We start from the raw sequence: 20,655 nt of genomic DNA, 5'->3' as shown, positions 1-20,655 counted from the left end.
ACACAGTCCAAACTCAGCTCAGGTACCGGAGAATGAAGTACAACGCAGACCGTCAAACGGACAAAGATAAAGACTCACCTTCCCATCCCCATTCTTGCATAACACTGACCCAATGTAATTTACCTCTAACTGTCTTCTCGAACTCGATGTTTTCCAATGGCGACACAGCCGAGCTTCTTCGAGCGCCTACGAATGGGGGTCTAGACGATACTGCTGAGTCGGAAGAAATGGTGAAACTGCTGATGAATCGTTCCTTCGTTTCCTGAGATGTTAAACCCGGACCGCCTTTGCTCTGGAAATTGGAGCTGTTGAGCACTCGCTCCTTGCGTCGCTGCTTTTCTGCCTCGACGATGTCACGGCGAGACCAAACTTCCTGAACTACTTCAATACATCGATCGATGGACCCTATCATGAGACGAGACTGGATCGCTCTCCATCGACTCAAAACCCACTGGCGATCCTCTCCTGGTTCGGCCTCGCATCCAGCTGCTATCAGAGGGAACATCTGAACAATCGTCGTCCGGGAACCCGAAGGAACAGTAGCCAGCAGTATCAATACACGCTTGGCCAGGTCACTGGCTGGCTCTGAGGGCATTTCTGGCACTGCTTGATGAAGATACAACAAAGTGGCCCAACGATAGGCGTGTGCCGTCTGGATACTGTGCTGTACTTCGGATGTTGGATCCTCCGGCGGCACGAACCACTCCGGTGGTTCCCATTGCTCAATAAGTCTTTTTAGCTCGATAGCCTGAGAGACAAGAGAAATTGAATTTGATTCCGTCTTCCGAACCCGTTGGATCAGTCTGGCGACCTGGTTGATGAGTGGAAAGAGTGTAGTGGCGCAGCCCATCAAAGGGTCAATCTCATGAACTGCATCCCGGGGCAGCTGGAAGATGGAGACGTTCATATCCTGATCTCCCTCGTCGTCCCGAGAGGTTAAGCGTGCGATCGCGTCCATATACAACCAGGTGTTATATAGAAACCGGATTCTCTCGATGTCGTTTGCATCCCGAACCTTAGACCTCAGGACCTGCAATACGAGTGCCTTGGCCCCGCGTACATGCTGGATACAGTTACGGGTGTGTTGATCCCATGTGTCCGCGAATGCCAGCGCCAAGCTCGTAGCTAAGGCAGCATCTGCCCGCATGTTCTGTATATCTTGGACCATGTAAGTAATGCTTCTTCTCATATGATCAACGCCGTGCATTCTTAGGCCCGGATTGTCCTTGCTTGAATGGAAAGCCGTCATAGAGAATATCGCATGATATAAGGCTGGAGTCTCTGCGGCCAGAGGCCATATCAGAGTCCTCCAGGGGTTTTCATTTACCCCATCCTTGACAGACAAAATCCCGCAAGTGAATCTGTCGAATTGCAGTGCCAACATTTCGGGACTGGCAATATCGAATTTTGGCTCCTTGGTCAGCATAGCGGGGGTATTCGACGTCTCTGACGACGCCCCGCCATCGGAAAATCCTACCAGCCACGGATCAATATACTCATCGGACTGGCGGGCTATTTCTTCTATTTTATCATTGTCCTCTCCAAGAAGTGCTGCAAAGCTCAAGTTGCCCGATCGAAGAGTTGTGTTCTGCGAAGCCAGCCCCAGTGGCCTTCGTATTGGGCTCGTATGGATATCCAGAGCGGAGGGTACAATATCGGAGAGCCGTGGAGACTGCTCCAGTGGTGAACTATCTGCGAAAAACGGCGCGAAGAGCTCATCTTCTGCTTTACTGAAGTCCAGGAAACGAGCTATGCCACCGTTCCGAGATGCGAGGTTTTCCTGTGCCGATGCAAGTGGTGAATCAGTGGAAGGCGAATTCCCTGACTGGATTGTATGAATGGGTGCAACATCATTCGATTCCAGAGAGGATGCTGTCGGTGTGGACGATCGAGCGCTAACCGGCCAAGGTTGACGATCCTTACCCGCCTGCACTGAACGACTGGCCCTCCTTTCTTTGCCTGATGTGGCCGGATCACCTGAGAGATGTTAGTGGTGGCTAGAAAACGCAGACCCTTGCAAACCTGCACACTTACTCTTCCTGGCTTGAATAGAAGAAATCCTGCTGACCACGTTGGTTTCTTCGAATGGACGCCATTTAAAGTCCTTTTTGTAACCTCCACACTCCACGTTGCGCTTCTTGCATTGGAGACAGCTCGGCTTCGATTCGTCACATTTTAGTCTCTTTGCCTTGCAGGTAAGGCAGCCTAATGTACGGTGAAAAGGAAATGGAGTCAGCGGTCTGCGCAATTCTTTTCGTTGGATGTATGTGAGCGGTTTACACCGATCCGACATCGAGATTTGATTTCTTTAACAGTTAATAGGAATGAACTTTACCGTTTCGACTTTTAGATTGCTTGGGCTTGTTAGTGACGACTCCTCTTGTAGCTCGATTAGGTGGTGGGCTTGTTTTTATAGAAGATGACGAATCAAAGGTCCCGGCAGACAAAGGAATGGTAGGAGTAGTGTCTAGAATTGTCGAAGGTGATGGGATTTTGATGTTGTCCATACCGCTCAGGGTAATGACTATAAGGACTTGGACGATATGGGGACTGCCATCCACTGCAGGAGACAGATATCCAAATAAGAAAGCAGGGACAAGAATGAGAGAGGGAAGAATAACGATGGATTATGATTCCAGAGTAGGCGGCAAAAGCAATAGATAAGCCATAACATCCGTATCTGTCAAATCGAAAGGAGGGCCAGAGAATAGCTTGCTATCACTTGAGAAACGACAGATAAACTACGGCCTCGAGAGAAACCCGAGCCGTGAGGAGAAACGCATCCGGATGATAAGGATTGCACTAAACGTGCAGATTGCGGGGGCGACTTGCTGGAGTGAGTTTGAGGACGCAGATTCGGCGATCAGACTCGATAAGCCACTGTTAAACTGGACGCAGACAACAACCGGTAACCTTCTGTTAGAAATAGACAGGAGAAGCTCAGGGTAGGTTGGAGCTGTTGAAGTAACTCCATTCAGTCTGTTGCTCATTGTGAAGCTCAGAAAGAAGCAAATCAACTCCCCTCTGCATCATTGGGCCAGCTCAACTGGGCCAGTCACTGCCTAGACGGAAGTGTGGAATACCAGCCGTGATTATGACGAGGCCCAATCATCGTGAAAGAGATGGTACGAAGGAGAGCGCCACTCGGAGGGAGAAGAAGGTTGAGGTATGACAGCAAGTCCAAGTTCGAAGAGTTGGAGATGGTCAACTTTCTTGGCCTTGCCTGTTCGAGAGTGGCTCGTGTGAGGTAATCCTTGGGCTCTTATTCGATGCTCTCTTCCCTTCACCAGTTGTTGATAGGTTATTACACTTTTACCCCTCATGATATCCTTAGGTTTTTAGGCACGACTCCGCACTTTTCTCAGGCTGTTGCCATAGAAGAGCTGCTTGGGTAGAGAGATTATCTATTTGAGTTGGAAAGAACGTATTCCCTCTATATTCAAACTCTACCTCCTTATACGCCATACTTGAGACGGCTGGATACAGGAAGTAATTGAGCAGCAGATCATCGAAATATCTGTCGCTTAAGATTCGACGAGTATGAATCAAGCCCAATAATTGAGTACCTTAGACATAAGACTCTCCTATCTCTTTTCTTCAATCACAGTTCCGCTGAATTGATGATTTGGGAGTGGAGACTGACAAGTATGAATGGTTTCAAAAATGATCCATTATCTCATTCACTCAAGCCCAAAGCAAATAACAGTGAATGATGTATGAAGCACTCAGCGGACTGTATATATACTGTCGTTCCTTCAAAAATATGGCCTCTTCCACACCAGTGGTAAACAGTCAGCAATATGCCCAAATACGCAAACCTGCGGGATAGAGTCTCGTTCCCTAAAGTCCTTGACCTGCCGGATTACCAGATCTATGACCCAGAGCACTATAAACATGTCAGTGACCAGGTGATCGAACCACGACGGCATTGGTGTCTACTCGCGGAGATTATTAAGATTAATAAAGGCTCTCCACTCAAACTCATGGCTCGAAGTCTCTACAACGAGGAGTCCTTTCATATCGTTTTTCATACTCACGATTTAGGAGACTCGTTTGTGACGCCTGACCTGAAGCTCGAACGTACGGTTGCCATCATGTATGCTCGAAAGCTTATCTCACGCTGGAAGTCAATCAATGTTATTGTGACGGACCATTACTCGATCAAGGTAAGAACAGCCTGTGCTGGAATTCCTTCCAGGCGATTTCCTCCCTCCGACAATGTGCTGAACGGAAACCAGCTCATACCTTTATCCCTGCACGACTTGCTCCGACTAAATGATCAGGTCCAAATATGGCCAAGGAGCTTTGCAAAGCACAAAAGCTGTCACTGTTGTGGCGAAAAAGCATCACTGGAATGCCAACGATGCGGCATTATATCATACTGTAGCGAGGTGAGGACCGATGCAACCGCCTCGTGAGGGCTTGAGTAGCATTGATTATATCATAGACTTGCCAGATGGACGATCAGAAGAGGGGACATGACAGGTACTGCAAGATCATCCGGGACAGACACTTTCAAGAAATGTGGATGTTGGATTGGCAGCGGTTCAGGAACTTCCTGACGTTTCCCTGCGCAGCCAATGAGCCTGACATCTCAATGGCAGTGAAGCAGAATCATTAAGAAAACATCAGAGCACATCGGTCCATGTGTGGGAACGGCGTGCCAGGGGATTTCGTATACGGAACTCAATGCTGCTGGTCAAGGTGCAAAGATAACCTAGGCTAAGGCTTCGCTGTGAAGAGATGGCTTCTTGGTCGCTATCCACTTGAGAAGCTTTTGTGTACACAAGATAAATCCCCTACCCAAGCTCAAGGAAACTTATCAACCTAAATTCAAGGACCTGTTGGTTTGAACGTCTCGTCATTATTGAGAATAACCTGCGAAATGCGGAAAAAGGAAAGACAAATGGGCGACATCGGCCCGCGGGGAATCCGCTGTAGGGCCAAACGGCTGTTGCGGGCCCCCAGACCGAGGTTGGCTGATCGGTCCAATGGCGGGGCCGCTGGCAATCCCTCCCAAAAGGCTTAGGCTCCCCAAAATCCTCCCCATAACACCACCTTCATCTATCCATCATTTCTACTTTTCTCTTGTTCTCCTCATGTTCATACCGGAATTTCAATTTGGACTGTGAAGATGTTTCGGTCAGTTCCTCGTCGGATTCCTCGACGCCTCCCTACTCTCTCTTCGACTGCCGGCAGTCCCTCTCGTCTCGCCCTGCGTTCGTTCACATGCGGTTATCCGCGGATGTCATCATCTCCGCTGCCGACCGTCGAGCCTCCCGTTTCGACGACCTTGCCATCAGACTCATTTCAGTTGCTGTCAACAACTGAGAAGGCCGGGGCTGCGGAGGATGCGCTTTATGAGCAACAAGTTAAAGATGTAGAGACTTGGTGGAAATCTCCGCGGTTCGAGGGTATCAAGAGACCGTACTCGGCCGCGGATGTTGTCAGCAAACGTGGCACTTTACAGCAGACATATCCGAGCTCTCTAATGGCTCGTAAGCTCTTCAATCTGTTAAATGAAAGAGCAGCAGAGGGAAAGCCGGTTCATACCAGTATGTAGGACCTTTATCGGGATTAATGGTCCTAGACTAATACTTGTGAAGTGGGTGCAATCGATCCCGTACAAATGACACAGCAAGCTCCAAACCAGGAGGTGCTATACATCTCAGGGTGGGCGTGCTCCTCCCTCTTGACTACAACGAATGAGGTTTCTCCGGACTTCGGCGACTACCCGTACAATACCGTCCCCAACCAGGTACAGCGATTGTTCAAGGCGCAACAAATGCATGATCGCAAACAATGGGATGCCAGGCGAAAAATGACCCCGGAACAGCGAAAGTCGACCCCTTATGTTGACTACATGAGACCCATCGTAGCAGATGGCGATACCGGGTGCGCTTCATCACCATGCTGCATTTGATGATCCACGAACTGACAGCCTTCCTTCTACAGACATGGCGGTCTTTCCGCGGTCCTCAAGTTGGCCAAGCTTTTCGCGGAGAACGGTGCTGCGGCTGTTCATTTCGAAGATCAGCTGCATGGCGGCAAGAAGTGCGGTCATCTGGCTGGGAAAGTCATTGTGCCTATTGGAGAACACATCAACAGATTGGTCGCCGCTCGTTTCCAATGGGACATGATGGGGGTCGAGAATCTGGTGATTGCTCGAACGGATTCTGAGAGTGGGAAGTTGATTAGCAGTGCCATCGACGTGCGTGATCACGAGTTCATCCTCGGTGTTGCGGAGGAGGTCGAGCCTTTGGCGGAGACTCTACAGGCAATGGAGCGCGAAGGTGCTGCGCCTGCAGAGGTCGATGCATTTGAGTTGGAGTGGGTCAAGAAACACAAGCTTGTCACTTTTGATGAAGGTATATCGATTCTCATTATCTCAGTTCTGCAAGAGTAGAAGCTAATGATGGGCTAGCTGTCGACGCACATCTTGAAGCCGAAGGAGCGCCCCAGTCTGCCCGTGATGCATACAAGAAGAAGGTCCAAGCGAACCCTGACCTGTCTATCTCGCGTCGCCGAGCTCTGGCGAGCGACTACACAAAGAAACCTGTTGTCTGGTCCTGTGACAGCCCCAGAACCAGGGAGGGATTCTACCACTACCGTGCCGGTTTTCCGGCAGCAACAAAGCGAGCCAAGGAATTCGCCCCTTATGCAGACCTCTTGTGGGTTGAAACCGGCGATCCCAATGTCGAGAAGGCTGGAAAACTAGCAAGCGAAGTTCGCGCCGCATACCCCGGGAAGAAATTGGTCTACAACCTTAGCCCGTCATTCAACTGGATGGGCCAGGGCTTTGACGAGGCGTCTCTCAAGTCTTTTGTCTGGGATCTCGCCAAGCACGGGTGAGTTGAAGAGCCATAAATTCTTAATGCGCGGCAGAAACTGACAATTGTAATAGCTTTGTTCTGCAACTCATCTCCCTTGCCGGTCTGCACAGCAATGCCACAATCACGACCGAACTTTCGCGCGCCTTCAAGGATGAGGGCATGCTCGCTTACGTGCGGCTGATCCAGTCCCGCGAGAAAGAACTCGGCGTCGAGGTCCTCACCCACCAGAAATGGAGCGGTGCACCATACATGGACGGCATCCTGGGCGCCATCCAGAGCGGCAGTAGCAGCAGCAAGAGCATGGGGGAGGGAAACACTGAGAAGGGTAAGCTATCTGTCCTCTTCGACTTGCTAGCAATCAACGCTAATAATCCAAATTACAGGCTTCTAAACATATACCCCATCATGACCGGATAACAACAATGCTAAGCGACTTGCTTGACAGCTGTAGAAATAAAAATTCCCATTATTCACTAGAGTCATCTCGAGAGTACCTCAATTTCAACGATAATTACCATCACCGAAATTTTACAGGATACCACGAACCCTTTCAACGTTTGGTTTCAATCTATCATCGTAAAGTAAGGTACGAATACAGAACCAGTTTCTGCCCCAGGCACTATTCCTATTGACAAATAAAAACAAACCCCAAGGCTGAATTAAGCTCAAACCAAAAACCGGGCTAGCATGTTTTACTACGTACCCTGTAGTTCACTGATTACGGAGTTGATGGGTCAGGTACCGAGTACCTGGGGACCATAATGGTTTCAATTATTTCCATTAGTGTACTTCCGTACATTGGTCTAGAACTGGGGTAAAGGAAAGATGGAAATGATACCTGTCAACTTCCCAGGTAAACAACCTAGTAATTTACTGGGTACCTTACTGACAGGATAATACCTACATTCAGCACTTGATGTATGAGCATAGTGACCTATACATCAAGCAACAATATTTGCGTACTGACACTCGTGTCTTGATTTTTGTCGCTGTTCCCTGTCCTCGTATGCAGTCAGAATTTCGGACTGTTGGGGCTCCGGAATTCAAGTCTCCCTACGTTCCGCAAGAAAGTATCGTAGAATATCCAGTTTTTAGATGTAAAGATACAGAAAATCCTCGTTTCTCAGGTAGAGGCGAAGGAGACAACAGACGAAATCGACTTGTAACGGTCTGGCAATCTGCGACAGATGAAGAATAGAGACTAGCGTACATGTGGAAGGAAAATCAACGAACACAAGAAGATACACCAGACAGTAGTGCGGTCGAGACGCGGCAATGCAGTGCCCGTGCCAAAAAGAACCCAGCAGGGAATCCATCAACGTGAGGTGAAACATCATCACGTCGGATGAGGGTAATGGACTGGCCTATAGCATTACAAATGAAAATAAGACGAACAAGACCGATATTTTCCATCACCAAAGAAAGAAAAACAACGCTCAATAAACAGACGGAACAGATTTGCTTAAATTCGGATCTAGTTGACGCGGAATGCATCGAAGATGACTATTGGTCGTTAGCATGACTCTGTAAATGACAAGTGTCTCAACTGACCTTCATGGCCCCTGCGGCAACCACTGGCAATCCACATGAGAGTGTTCAAGAAAGCATAACGCTCATCTCCAGTTTCCATGGAAAGATTGACACGATACTTGTAAGTGTTGGGATTGATTGTGTCCGCAATATTAGGGTCGTTGACCTTATCCAGAACGTCTTTGGCGCCTGTCAGCCATCCTTCAGTCTTCACAATGATGAAGGCAGGCGGATCATCTGCGGTTTGGAGCACATAGTTCGACCTCATGCTGGTAATAGATTCCTTGGTCACAATCTGCGAGTCCTGTCCTCCGGGCTACAAAGAGCGTTAGTACTGCTTTTCAATAAGGAAAAAGGAGTACTCACCAAAACAATGCCTTTACCCCATCGGCCTGCCCATTGGCCACCAATAAATGTTACCCAATCTCTCTGACCCCAAATACTCGGACCGACAGCAACTTTAGGGTTCATCTTGATGCTCATACGGAAGTCCAGTTCCAAGGTAGGCGCAGGAATCTGCAGAGACCGAGCGATATCGCCTTCAGGGAATGTATGCAAGAGGTTATTGGCAGGGATCGAGTCTTTCATGACACTAAGGTAGGTGGGGCATTCCAGGAGGTGCTGTCGCTGCCTGCTGGTGTTCTTCGCGCGAACCTGCTGGCAGTAGATGCATTGCACGGACAGACACTTTCTCAATTAGCATAACATCCATTTTGTTTCAATCAGGTCAGATATTTTACCTTGTCTTCCTCCTTCGCACGAAACTCGACAAATGCAGCATGAACGTCATCTAGAGGAGGAGCCGGGAGATTCGAGGTGGAGGCCTTGGGCTTCGACTTAGGAGTAGCGCGAGTCGGTTGCTGGGAGCTAGTAGCAGAGGCAGGTCCGGTGGGAGGGCCGGGAGTCGGCAATGCGGCGCGTCCTTGCATGTTCTGCAGCGGAGTCTGCATCGAGGTAGCATGCGGGTTGACGCCGTTCGTCATCATCGGTCCGTTGGGAGTCGGAAGTGCACCTGTGCCAGGGCCTGGGCCAGCACCAGGTGCCGTGGCAGCTGGACCATTCGGAGTTGCAGGGTATCCATTTGCAGCACTGATGCCGTTGGGCGCGGATTGTGCTGTCTGATTCTGGCCGCGTAGACCGGGACACTCGAGAAGGTGCTGCTTCTGGCGCGATGTATTCTTTGCACGAATTTGCTGGCAATAGATACACTGGACCGAAAGACACTGCAGAACAACCAAGCAAACAAGGTGTTTTGTTAGTGACGATAGTGAAGCGGGTGGTTGAAATATTACGGGAAATACAAGTCACGCACCTTATCGTCTTCCTTGGCGCGGAACTCGACGAACGCCGCGTGAACTTCCTGATCGACGGTACGACCCATGTTCAAGGTGAAATAAAGGGGGAAACTTGATGAAAACCAGAATTACAGAGACAGCAAGTGATGACCAGAGATGAAGAATAGGTCTCAGCTGATGATAAGGGAGGGAGTCGTCGGAGCTGGGAGGGAGCAGACTCGGGGGTGAGCGAGGGAGAAAAGGAAAGAGATTCGGTTTGACGGGCAGAACACGAGACGAGACGAGACGGGGACAAGACAGGACGGTGGCGGTTAACTTACGCGAGCTCGTCAGGACAGAACCTTACCTTAAGCGTAATTTTTATACTGGCCCAGAAGTGACTGCCAATCATTACTCAACAATGGTCGGTCAACCAGCTTACACTCGTAAATACTCCCAAATAATACGTGTCGATTCTTCCCTATGCTTATTATTTGACCCTCATGGTCGATATTTTTTGTTGCTCGTATCGTTGCCTGATGGACATCCTGGCAAATTGGGAGCCTTCAGAGCTGAATGTCTAAAACTGTCACGCGGTCGAATGATCAAGCCGTAGAACTAAGGTAGTGGAAGTCAACAACGCTATTTTCCTTTTCGACTCTTTCCAGCCATTTAGTATGACCTCGTTGATTGTAATATCCAGAACGATTATCAAATACGATTTCTCATTCCATATTGCTGCTCTAGTAGTATTCTAGACAGGTGAAGTAACAAAAGCTTGGTAACCAGTATGGATCTCTGTACTGCCATAATACTGCGTACGGCGCTGTAGCAGACTCGCTCGAGTACCCGTAACGCGGATCTCTTCGATGCAATAATCAAGGCCGTTGCTACGCATATATTCCGTAAATTACCCAAGTATCACGATCCTATTTAATCATGCCATCTTGATCGAGGGTAGATAAAGTTGGTGTACATTGAGCAAAATTTTGAAGTGATATTTCGACCAGCCCTCCACTGAAAGCCGTTGCACACCACCATCTCACTCGCATATTGCCTCGGAGTAGGAAGGGTCGAGAGCCTTAAGAGGACAATGCTACGCCTGTAGAGTCTCAAGTCACAAAGCTCTTCAGTCGACATTGAATGCATGATGATTGAGCGGAGAACTGATGCGCGTCCTAGCGATCTGTTGATGATGTATTGCCATTACTGAACACATCCAATACGTAGTTGGTATGCAGGCCTGAAACATGCCAGTTGTTTTTACAGCCTGAAAATACCTGTGACGCTACATCTCCGTACCGATCCTCATCAATATATATATACACGGCCGTATATACGCGATCTAATCAAACGCTGTAGTAGATGGTCGGGATCTTCCTCCATATGGCGATTTAATAATTCGGACGAATTTGACCAGCTTAAGTAATCAGATGATGAATTTGAGCTTTCTTTAGGGACAAAGGGAAGTGCGAAAAAATTAGGGAAAAAAAAAGGCAAAAACTTCGACCGACGCAGGGATCGAACCTGCAATCTTTGCTTTAGGAGAGCAACGCCTTACCATTAGGCCAGCCGGCCAGTAAGTGCGATAGGAAGTCTGGCAGTAGTTCCTATCTAGAAAGACGCCATTGATCAACAATGGAAGTTAATCACCACGTTTAAGATCAATCAACACGAGCTGATTGCGTTGACAATATCAGCAACTTAGTTACATCGATCAGCGATGAGTAGAGAAGTAGGGTAGGTGGGAATTTCGATATTCCAAATACTTACACTTCCGGGCCTACTACTATATCTAAGTTACAACTAATTCGAAACGCACTTCAGAAAGCTGCGACTGTATTCAAGCGAAAATATGCTTTTCGAAGATCAGATATTTCAATAGATACAAGAATCTTGGTAGCATTGGTTATGGTAACAACAGGGGCAAATGAAAAAATAAGCAGAAAGAAGGGAAAGAAACAGTAATAGAAGTAAAAATGCATTTCCACGAGAAATGTGAAGCAACAGATAGAGTCATTGCACCGCAGATAGCAGAATATGGGCCATAATATCAGCCGAAGATTAAAAAAATGAAATATGAGAAGATTTTGGATGTCACTCTTACACGTTGTCGTTGCGATCGATATCCATCGGAGAGACTACAAGTCGGATAAGCGCAAGTATATCTCTCCGAACTTGTATCGAACACCGTACTCCTCGGTACTCTCATCCTCGTACGGCTCCTGATACACCGAAAGAAATCCCTTTGTTGCCAGGGTAAGTATGTGCATCAGGCCATGCGTGGCCACTGTACGAGAAGTAGTTTCAGGAGGCAGGAGCGTCGAAAATGCTACCTTTTTACCATCAGAAGCATCAAGACGAAGAAAGTCAGCACCAGTCTCATGAACAGTATCTTGTTCCGCAGAGCCTTGAGCGGGCTCCTCAAGTTGCAAGTTGATAAACTCGAGAAAGTTCAGGCTTTCCTGATCCATGCTAGATTTCATCAGCCGGTCACGGAAGGCTGCTCGCTTCCCATAAGTCTCATCCTTGGGTTCAGCGTTAGTTCCAACGTCAAGCTCGCTCTGAAGGTAGCCAGCTAGATCAACGTCCTCAATGAAATCCACATCATCTTCTTGGGTTCCTGGGATTGCAAGGCCCTCCAAGTCGTACTGAAAACCGCGTCCAGCCAGAGGACTTGCACTTGTTAGGCGACTACGAGCTCTGCCTGGTACTGCAAGTGGAGGCACGGAGGCTGCAGAGTCGCGCATGCCCCGGGCAGAAAAATCACTAATGCTGCCAAATCCACGGAAGATGCTTGTTGCAGACATCCCAAGCCGGGAGCTTCGGACGGACGCTGTGATATTCCAGGGCATTTGGGAGGAGTCATCTCGAAGCACCGACGAGGCGTGACGGCCGATTTCTACGTCCTAGATGACCGTCAGTAATTGCATGACTTATGGGGCAGAAATTAATCAGCTCAAAAAAAGTTTAGGCCACAACCATCATGTAAGTTGTTTTCGTCTTGAAAAAGCCCACCTCGGCCGAGTTCCTCGGACTCTTCCCTGCGTCGAACGCGTCGGGTCTCGGAATCAGCACCACTGTCTTCAGTTGTCGAAGGAGAGCCCTTGCGTTTCTTTGATCTTTCGACGCATGTCAGTGATGCGTACAAAGTCTCTCCCGAAAAGAAGTTCAAAGGATGCTGGACATGAGAAGTCCCCAACCCAACGCCAACTGAGCCAATCCCCTGGCCCAAGACCCAGAATTCTGCATTCTTCTTAGCTTGGGTAGGCACTTTGTTCCTCAGTTTCTGCTTTAGAGCAGCGGCCATGTTTTGCACGTATTCATTGTTGTATTGAGCTAGTTCAGTGTTTCGCAGCGCGGTTTGAGTATCTGTTGCAACGGCTTTCGGGATTCTTCGAGTTCGACACATTGGTGCCTCTCGAGTCTCTGAAGCATTCTCTACCTCTTCCGGGTGTTGTACTTCAGGGGCTTGAGGCATAGACGTATCGCCGTTGAGAACGGGAGTACGCTGTCCATGTTCAGTTATTGCTTGCATGCCCTCGTCGGCTAGCATTGGCTGGGGAGATACTGTCAGTAAGGACAACAACCCGTACTATTCAAAAAGTACCTGATAATCCCAGGAGATATCATTCAATTCACCCTCTTTCAACTCACCGATAACAGGTGCCTCAGCGTCAAGCCAGCCAGAGCTGCGCTTTCCAACCTCAGCAGCAGCGTTTAGCCCCCCAAGCTCAATGAGATTTCCATCTTCATCAAAGTCAAAGTCAGGCTGCAGAAGAATGCCCTCTTCATCATTGAGAGCCGTCGCTGAGACCCGTCCGAGTTGAAAACTTCTTTGAACCGAGTTTGTCATTTCGCTCTCAGAACCGAACCCAGGTATATCTCTCAGGATTAGATCTTGCGACCCAAAGTTAAGCTGCAAACTGGAGTTACGCGAGGCAGCGGTGAGACTTAGGTCAGGGGTCATTGGCAATTGGAAGCTGGATTGCTGGATTGCTCGATCGTTCTTCGACGGGTTCAGCCCAAAGAAATCCAAGTCCAACCCTGGTAGATTGTTCTCAGGAAGGAATGACGGGTCATACGGCAGGATGAGCTGATCAGGCCTGAGAAACGAATTGCATCAGTATGCTTTCGAAGACACAAAGATCCAACGATATAACGAATCGAGAAGTAGAAGACCACGAACCTAGCTTTGCCAGCCGTCGGATCCAACGCTGTGCCGGGAATAGCTCTCAACATTGATCTCAATCTGTCATGCATTGCCTGAACATCTGTGAGTGTATAGCGACACTGTTGATTGTAGACTCTGGCGACTCCGTATCTGCGTAGTCTGCTGTCAATAATCCGACCTCCCAGTTTGATCCATATGATGAAGCTCTCACAGTAGGTTTCCCTGCAGTCTCAACGCCATAGGTGCTGCAGGATCCATGATCACCTCGCAAGCTTTCGGAACATCCACGTCCAGTATCGCCTTCTTGTTCAATCTTCTTGCGATGGATTTCGAACCTAGTGTTGCGACCAGCCTGCAAGAACATATCAGCTGGTAGATAGGTACCAAGCTGAGGAAGAATCCATACCATATCGTAGCAACCCCGTGCTCGGGGGATGTGAGAACTAGAGTAAAGGCGAGAGTCAGCGGCGTGAAAGCTGGAAAAGGATCCGGAAGATACAGAGAGCCTCTAAAAATGAGTCAACAGAAAGACAGTACTTACTTTCGTGACTGTAGAACATGATGACGATCCTTCGTGGCCTTGTCTTTTCAGATGTGATTAAGTTGGACCACTCTCGTCGCGACGCGAGCTGTTCCCTTGCGCGTTGGGCGTGTCTGTTGGTGTCTGAGCTTATCTGGGATAGATTCTATATTGCAATGAAGAGTCAAAGTAATGCTCTAAATGGTAGGACTCCGAGATTGTCAGCTTTCTAACCTGGAGGTAGCCGCAGAAGTTCTGGGTTATTGGACGAGAAAGAGTTGTAGAACCCTGGAGGCTTACTATCACATCTGCAGACCAGAAGGAGGTTTGCTATCTCAAAGTGTATCAGTCAAGTTCGAAGGATGCTCATGCCCTGAGAAAGGAGATGACTGCTGGCACGAGAATGATGATGCGAGGGGATGGAGAGGTGAGAGACAGGTGGTGGAGGGTCTGGAAACCGGAAAGCTGTTCTTCGCTTCGAGGGTCGAGAAGAGAGTAAAAGTGTGTGCTTGAGCATCTGATGATGCCAGAGTCCTCTAGCAAGTTCGAAAATTGAGCTCACTTCGTTTGGACGCCCCTACTCTGTTGAAAGCTGAACCACCAGTTATTGATTTTCGGATTTGGTAGAATGGACTCTTTTATTGTCTACCTCTACTTTCCAACTGTAAGTCTATATCAGCAATCAATCTTCCGAAGCCCAAGACTTCCAGACCGGAGGACTCAGCCCAATCGTGGAAAATCAAGGACGAGCAGATGGACGAGGGCTCATAAAGAAAGTTGGTAAATTATGAATGCCCGATATCTCATCTTCAGCCCGTCAGCAACAATGCACCGCCAGACAGAATACACTTTTTCCGCGAATTTTAGACAGAAACGATAAAGGCAGTATGGGGAAAGATGGGTAAAGAACCGGAAGTCTATCAGATGGGACCCCGGAAGTTTAGGAAAACGGGAGAAAGAATGGGTTGACTATGTAAAACGGATCGAGAAGTAGGAATCTTTACGGGGATTTCGAACCCATAGCTCCGATAGAGATGCATGCGGGTATGAGACATGCGAAAGGAAAGATGACCAGAGGAAACCCAATGTAGAAATTCGACGCCAAATGAGATCTTCTTATATTATCAAACACATCTATGTTTGACATACATCACATAACTTCCCGAACTATATCAGACATATATAACCGATATCTACCATTCATAGAAATTCTACTCGAGGGGGATGCCTTCGTACTCGCCATAGCCGAGAGCGAGGTTCATGTTCTCTGTGACAGGCGCATGAGTAATCTGTCCTTTCGAAATAGCATTGGACGGGAGTACTTACGGAGGCACTGAGTGGCCGCACCCTTCAGAAGGTTGTCGATCGTAGCGCAAACAACGACGCGCTTGCCGCTGGAGTGAACGGCAAATCCTCCGACCTCGATACCATGACGGCCGGCAATGTTCTTGACAAGAGGTGCCTCACCGATGATCTTCACAAGCTTCTCGCCGGCGTAACGCTCCTGGTAGATGTTGCGGATGTCGCGAGAAGTCATTTCCTGGTTGAGAGGAATGCTGATGGTGTGCTGTACGAACAAGGTCAGTGCCTGAAACAAGTATATAGAAGAAGGGCCAATAGAAAAATGTCAGCGAAGTACATACGTGAATGCCTTGGAACCAGACAGCAACGTGGGGGATAAACGCAATGCTAGTTCCGAGCTGTGTGCTGATCTCTCTCTCGTGGATGTGGTCAGTCAAGCTGTACGGAATGATGTTGTTCGTGAGGTTCTGCACATCGTTCTTGGGGCTAGGCTTGGTGCCAGCGCCCGAGTATCCGGAGACACCAAAGACGGTGGGCTGTCCACCGAGGTAGGGAACGAGAGGAGCAATGCCGATTTGGGCAGCAGTAGCATAGCAACCGGGGTTGGAGATACGAGTGGCCTGAGCGATCTTACCACGGTTGACCAGCTCAGGAAGACCGTAAGTCCACTTGTCATCGAAGCGGTAATCGGCGCTCAGGTCGACAATGACGTTGCCCGTCTCAGAGCCCTGGTCGACAGCATCCACGAACGGCTTGCAAACACCGTTAGGTAGAGCCATGACCCAGCAATCGACATCACCGTTCGCAGACATGCGCTTCACGTCTTCGGGGCTCAGATTCTCGTAAACGATCTCACGCTTGTCATAACCCTGCAACTTCTTGCCAGCCAGCTCGCGAGAAGAAACATGGCGGAGATCCATGTAGGGGTGAGCATTGATCAGGTTGATCAGGGCTTGGCCAGTGTAGCCACGGGCTCCAATGAGGGCAACCTTGGAGGGCCGGTTGTTGGACATGTTCTTCTCTCCCAGAGGAGGGTTGGGATTCGTAGTAGAGTAGGATCTCACCGCGCTGGGAGAGACAGCGGGACGTCCGAAGCGAGCGGCCCGCAAAGCATTAGCGGTGGAGGAGAAAGCGCGCTTCTGCTCAACAGAGGCACCGCTGGCACCGAAGCCCTTGCCAATGTTAGTGGCCGCCTGAGCAGCGCGCTGGAGTCTGGCCTCAAGGTTGATGTCACCAAACATCTGGCGGCCATGCTGGTTGAATTCCTGCACCAGCTGCTTGACCTCTTCGCCGCTCTCGATACCATACCAGAAGAGAACCTCACCGTCGCGGCTCAGGCTACCATCAGCCTTGTCAAAGAACCAAGTAAGATTCTCGTCGTTCTCCTTGACTGTCCAGACCAATTGAGGGAAGTCCTTCTTGATGGCGGCGAAAACGTTGTCGGCGACGTTGGACAACCATCCGGACTTGGTGATCGTAAACGTAGCCAGGTGGGGGAAGGAAGAAGAGTTATCTTTGCTTGGGGGCAAGACGACAGCAAGAGCTTCCATAGGTTCATCATAGTAAACCTTGAAGTCGCGCTCCTTCAAGCCTTCGACGTAGCGGTCGACGGTAGCCCTCGCATCCAGGCCCTCGCGGTCGCGGACAAGCACATCCTTCAGCTTCTCCAAGTCCTCGAACTCAGAAAGAGAAGTCTTCGTGTGCACCTTGTTACCCCGGCGGATCAGAGTTCCAGCCCCAGAGTCGGTGAACAGTTCCTTCTGAAGATCAGCGGGGTGGATGATGGCAACGCTCGAGGTACGGGGAAGGTCGTTGAGCAGATCTTTCATCTCCTTGATCTTCAAGCGAGTACCGTGGCGCACCCACCATTGAGTCATCAAGTGGTCGTACTCTTCATCGAGGTTGATCACGGAGATCTTCTCGCCAGTGTCACCGTTGAACAATCCGCCTTTCTCAGCAAGGTAGACAATCTTCAGAGGCTGCAGGGCACGAGCCAATTCACCGGCAGCGACGTCCGCGTTCACGTTCAGAACCTGGCCGTCCGGGGTTTCCGCCATAGAGGTGAGAATAGGCAGGCAGCCAGCTTCGATGGCAGATTCGATAGGCTTCTTATTGACGCTATTGATCTTACCAACCAGGTTGTACTTCTCCTTGTCGAGGTAGTCGGCGTAAAACACCCCTGCGTTGATTGGACGGGCCCTCACACCCATACGCTCCAGCTCCTCGATCAGCTTCAGGTTCTCTTCCAAAAACAGTTTCCTGGCAAGGGCCAAAGTCTTGCCGTCCGTCACTCTGATACCATCTTCAAATTGTGGCTCCACGCCAGCAGCCTCCAGCATGCGATTGAGCTGAGGTCCGGCTCCATGGACGACAATGGGGTAGAGACCGACGTGGTTGAGGAAGGCAAGAGCCGAGGACAGGGTGTGAAGGTGTTCGGTAATGATAGCACCGCCCACCTTGATCACGGCGAACTGCTGAGAGGAGACCGATGTGAAGTGAGAGAGATACTGCTGCACCTCCCGCTTCGAACCAATGTTGCTCAGCAGCTGGACAACGGTAGACCGAGTCGACGAGAGGTGAGGATCGGCGGCGCGGGAATAGGGACGGTTCTGCAGTAAGGGGACAGCGGAAGCTTTCAGAGCATGACGAGGAGAGTAGAGTCTCGCAGAGGAAACGGCGTGCGGTGCGGAGAGAGCGCGGAGGGGCTTGCTGGTGGAAGCTCTCCGCACAGCAGTGCGAAGGGAGAACATCTTGTCAACCAGCATGCGGCAGCTTTCAATCGTCTTAGAACGAACACAATGTCTAGGTGAAACTCAGTGTAAGTAAGAGATAGCAAAGAAGAAAAGTAGAACCAGGTCAGAGGTCTACAGAAGGGGTTGTGTGGGTGCGCAATGGATTTTCCCACACCCCAAAGAGTTTGATCTCCCAAGGCGTCCAGGAAATCGGCCGCACGTCGGAGTGGGTTTTTCCCAATAATTAAGGCGGGTGGTACTCACAGCCGCTACCCTGCGCGGTTTTTCTCGCCTGCTTTTTTGGAGAACCCAGACTCGGGCAGGAAAAATAACTCAACCCCTAAGATGAGGTGTTTAGCACCACTAGAATCTTGAGAAAGGATCCCGGAAATAGTAAGGAGAAGAAGGAGTGGGAGAAGACCGGAGAGACACCATAGAGTCATAAAGTCTGATTGACCAATGTGAGCCCGAGCTTGGCTGCGACCATCGGAGCCGGCTATCGTGACTCAATAGTCAAACTCAGGTACCTCTCTATCAGACTATGGGGCTATGGAAAGGAACAATCTTGGTCGCGAGATACGATCTTCATTTCCTTTCCTAACTTTGTAATAGTCCCAGTATACGCGCAATTGGTTACTGTGATTGACATTTCAAGAAATTCAATTTTCAAGCTACATGCCACTATGCATGAATCACCAGTCTAATCATCAAATTAACCCACTGCAGTTATTGTCTTACTATCCATTTTAGCATAATATTCTGCGCTGGAGGTTTGTCTCAAACCAGCCGACCTTCTGGGCCTTCAATAAGAGCTAGCACTTTGCAGAAATGCTACTAACAGCGGATATTTCGATCTCGTGCCTTTTCTGCGCCTTGTTATCTGATCTTTTGGTGGTTCCTCCTGACCCCTTCATAGGCTAGCCTGGCTAGCGTACTCCATATATGAAGCTCCACTTCTCGTACCTGGAGAGATGGAGCATCTCCTTACATTGCGTTCTGTACTTGTGGCTAGATATTTGATGGTGGAGATAGCTATATCTGCCTAGGAGCGTTCTCACTCATCAAGTCGCCATACCATACAACTGAGAGCAGAGATAGCAGGTTCATCAGAATCGGCATATACGGATTCATTTCATTATAAGTGATGGCGGACAAAGTCGACACAGATATCACAAGGCAATAACGTATTGAAACACGGGGAAGTGCGGGAGCCCGGAGTATCATTTACATCTTCACCAGCGACGGATTATATGGTACAGCCCATCCCGAGTACAGACGAGTATCTCGTCAGAGGCTTACCGAGACACGAAGCTTGATTCATAAGCACAGAAGTTGTTGACGCCCAGAAAAGAAGCAGAAAGGTATTAGTGGCTGAAAACGAAACTACACAACCTCAACGCAAATAGACCTGCTGGAAAATAACATCCATACCCAAAATCAAACATGACTTTCGCAGCGTTCGTAACTTAATGTTTGGTGGTCGTGACGACTAGAATCCAGAGGTTAGCCAGCGCATTCGGTCGCCGTGATTGTGCAGAGTGGACGGGGAGAAGACATACCGGCAGGAACAATGATGACAATGAGTAAGCAGATAATGCAGATGACCAGGCACACGCGCATCTTCATGTCCTTCCACCACATTTGCTTCCTCACGCGGTTAGCGCCCCGACGGAAGCCCTGGGCAGATACAGCCAGGTTGTCTGTCTTGTCCTGCAAAGAGTCCAGGCGTTCGCCACGCTCCGATACCTTGAAAATATTCGAGCGCATTGTATCGACGGTCTCTTGAATTTTCTATTGGGTAAGGGGAACAAAGTCAGTCAAATGGTTCAGAATGAGCATTGAAACACATAAAGCCTCGGCCGCCAAAAAAGGATAGCGCTCGTGCGACATGACAAGTCTTGAAACTTGCCACATAGCCTCAAAATTGCAACCCCGGGCCGTAGAGATTATTCTTTCAGTGCCCAGAGACAGGTCAATTCACTTACTTTGTCGATTTCCCTTGTCCGAGGGTCGCCATTCTGCGCTGCGCTGCCGGCGCTGGCGGAAGGCCCATTAGAGCCAGAAGGGATATAAGGATCGTAAGGCTGCTCAGACATGATGGCTTTCGAGGATGAAATTCGTTATATCCTGAGTTCGAGTGGTGAGAGCTTGTGGATCACCGACTCTGCTTGGAGGCTTGCGAAGACCTGTTTGGGAGTCTTCTTTCGCAGAATAAGATGTCGTAAACGTCGTAAGACAGAAACCAGGGGCAAACGTGTAAATAATAGCGGACAGGAGTGCCTTGTAGGCG

The 20,655-nt window shown here is 49.3% G+C and overlaps 6 protein-coding genes and 1 non-coding gene across 7 annotated transcripts; 1 reads left to right on the top strand and 6 right to left on the bottom strand.

Moving 5' to 3' along the window:
- Positions 1-52: 52 nt before the first annotated feature.
- Positions 53-2,293, bottom strand: ALT_1088 (Zn(II)2Cys6 transcription factor; the record flags this gene model as incomplete). The annotated part of the gene is made up of 2 exons (XM_033562182.2): positions 53-1,977; positions 2,035-2,293. The coding sequence occupies 2 exons, from the start codon at positions 2,291-2,293 to the stop codon at positions 53-55; spliced, it is 2,184 nt and encodes a 727-aa protein (XP_033418073.2).
- Positions 2,294-3,800: 1,507 nt separating this feature from the next.
- ALT_1087 (methylisocitrate lyase ICL2) lies at positions 3,801-7,224 on the top strand (the record flags this gene model as incomplete). The annotated part of the gene is made up of 7 exons (XM_033562181.2): positions 3,801-4,166; positions 5,135-5,555; positions 5,607-5,895; positions 5,956-6,368; positions 6,425-6,848; positions 6,905-7,158; positions 7,217-7,224. The coding sequence occupies 7 exons, from the start codon at positions 3,801-3,803 to the stop codon at positions 7,222-7,224; spliced, it is 2,175 nt and encodes a 724-aa protein (XP_033418072.2).
- A 1,083-nt stretch (positions 7,225-8,307) lies between these two features.
- ALT_1086 (DUF3237 domain-containing protein) lies at positions 8,308-9,744 on the bottom strand (the record flags this gene model as incomplete). Its single annotated transcript, XM_033562180.2, has 5 exons — positions 8,308-8,336; positions 8,385-8,679; positions 8,730-9,050; positions 9,104-9,586; positions 9,676-9,744. 5 exons carry the CDS (start codon positions 9,742-9,744, stop codon positions 8,308-8,310), a joined length of 1,197 nt encoding a protein of 398 aa, XP_033418071.1.
- Positions 9,745-11,143: 1,399 nt separating this feature from the next.
- On the bottom strand, positions 11,144-11,215 carry ALT_t016. Its single transcript has one exon. It is a non-coding gene; the product is annotated as a tRNA-Arg (tRNA).
- Positions 11,216-11,778: 563 nt separating this feature from the next.
- Positions 11,779-14,371, bottom strand: ALT_1085 (Rad21/Rec8 N terminal domain protein; the record flags this gene model as incomplete). Its single annotated transcript, XM_089599094.1, has 7 exons — positions 11,779-12,539; positions 12,656-13,148; positions 13,248-13,743; positions 13,827-13,961; positions 14,023-14,163; positions 14,218-14,287; positions 14,353-14,371. 7 exons carry the CDS (start codon positions 14,369-14,371, stop codon positions 11,779-11,781), a joined length of 2,115 nt encoding a protein of 704 aa, XP_089456758.1.
- Positions 14,372-15,542: 1,171 nt separating this feature from the next.
- Positions 15,543-18,398, bottom strand: argEF (bifunctional acetylglutamate kinase/N-acetyl-gamma-glutamyl-phosphate reductase; the record flags this gene model as incomplete). The annotated part of the gene is made up of 3 exons (XM_033562178.2): positions 15,543-15,598; positions 15,658-15,898; positions 15,975-18,398. The coding sequence occupies 3 exons, from the start codon at positions 18,396-18,398 to the stop codon at positions 15,543-15,545; spliced, it is 2,721 nt and encodes a 906-aa protein (XP_033418069.2).
- Positions 18,399-19,831: 1,433 nt separating this feature from the next.
- On the bottom strand, positions 19,832-20,461 carry ALT_1083 (SNAP receptor SNC2; the record flags this gene model as incomplete). Its single annotated transcript, XM_033562177.1, has 3 exons — positions 19,832-19,854; positions 19,925-20,156; positions 20,351-20,461. The coding sequence occupies 3 exons, from the start codon at positions 20,459-20,461 to the stop codon at positions 19,832-19,834; spliced, it is 366 nt and encodes a 121-aa protein (XP_033418068.1).
- Positions 20,462-20,655: the final 194 nt, after the last annotated feature.

This window comes from Aspergillus lentulus (assembly GCF_001445615.1).
Source record: "Aspergillus lentulus DNA, contig: Alt01, strain: IFM 54703, whole genome shotgun sequence".
NCBI classification, from domain to species: domain Eukaryota; kingdom Fungi; phylum Ascomycota; class Eurotiomycetes; order Eurotiales; family Aspergillaceae; genus Aspergillus; species Aspergillus lentulus.
This window is presented reverse-complemented; position numbering and strand designations above follow the sequence as displayed.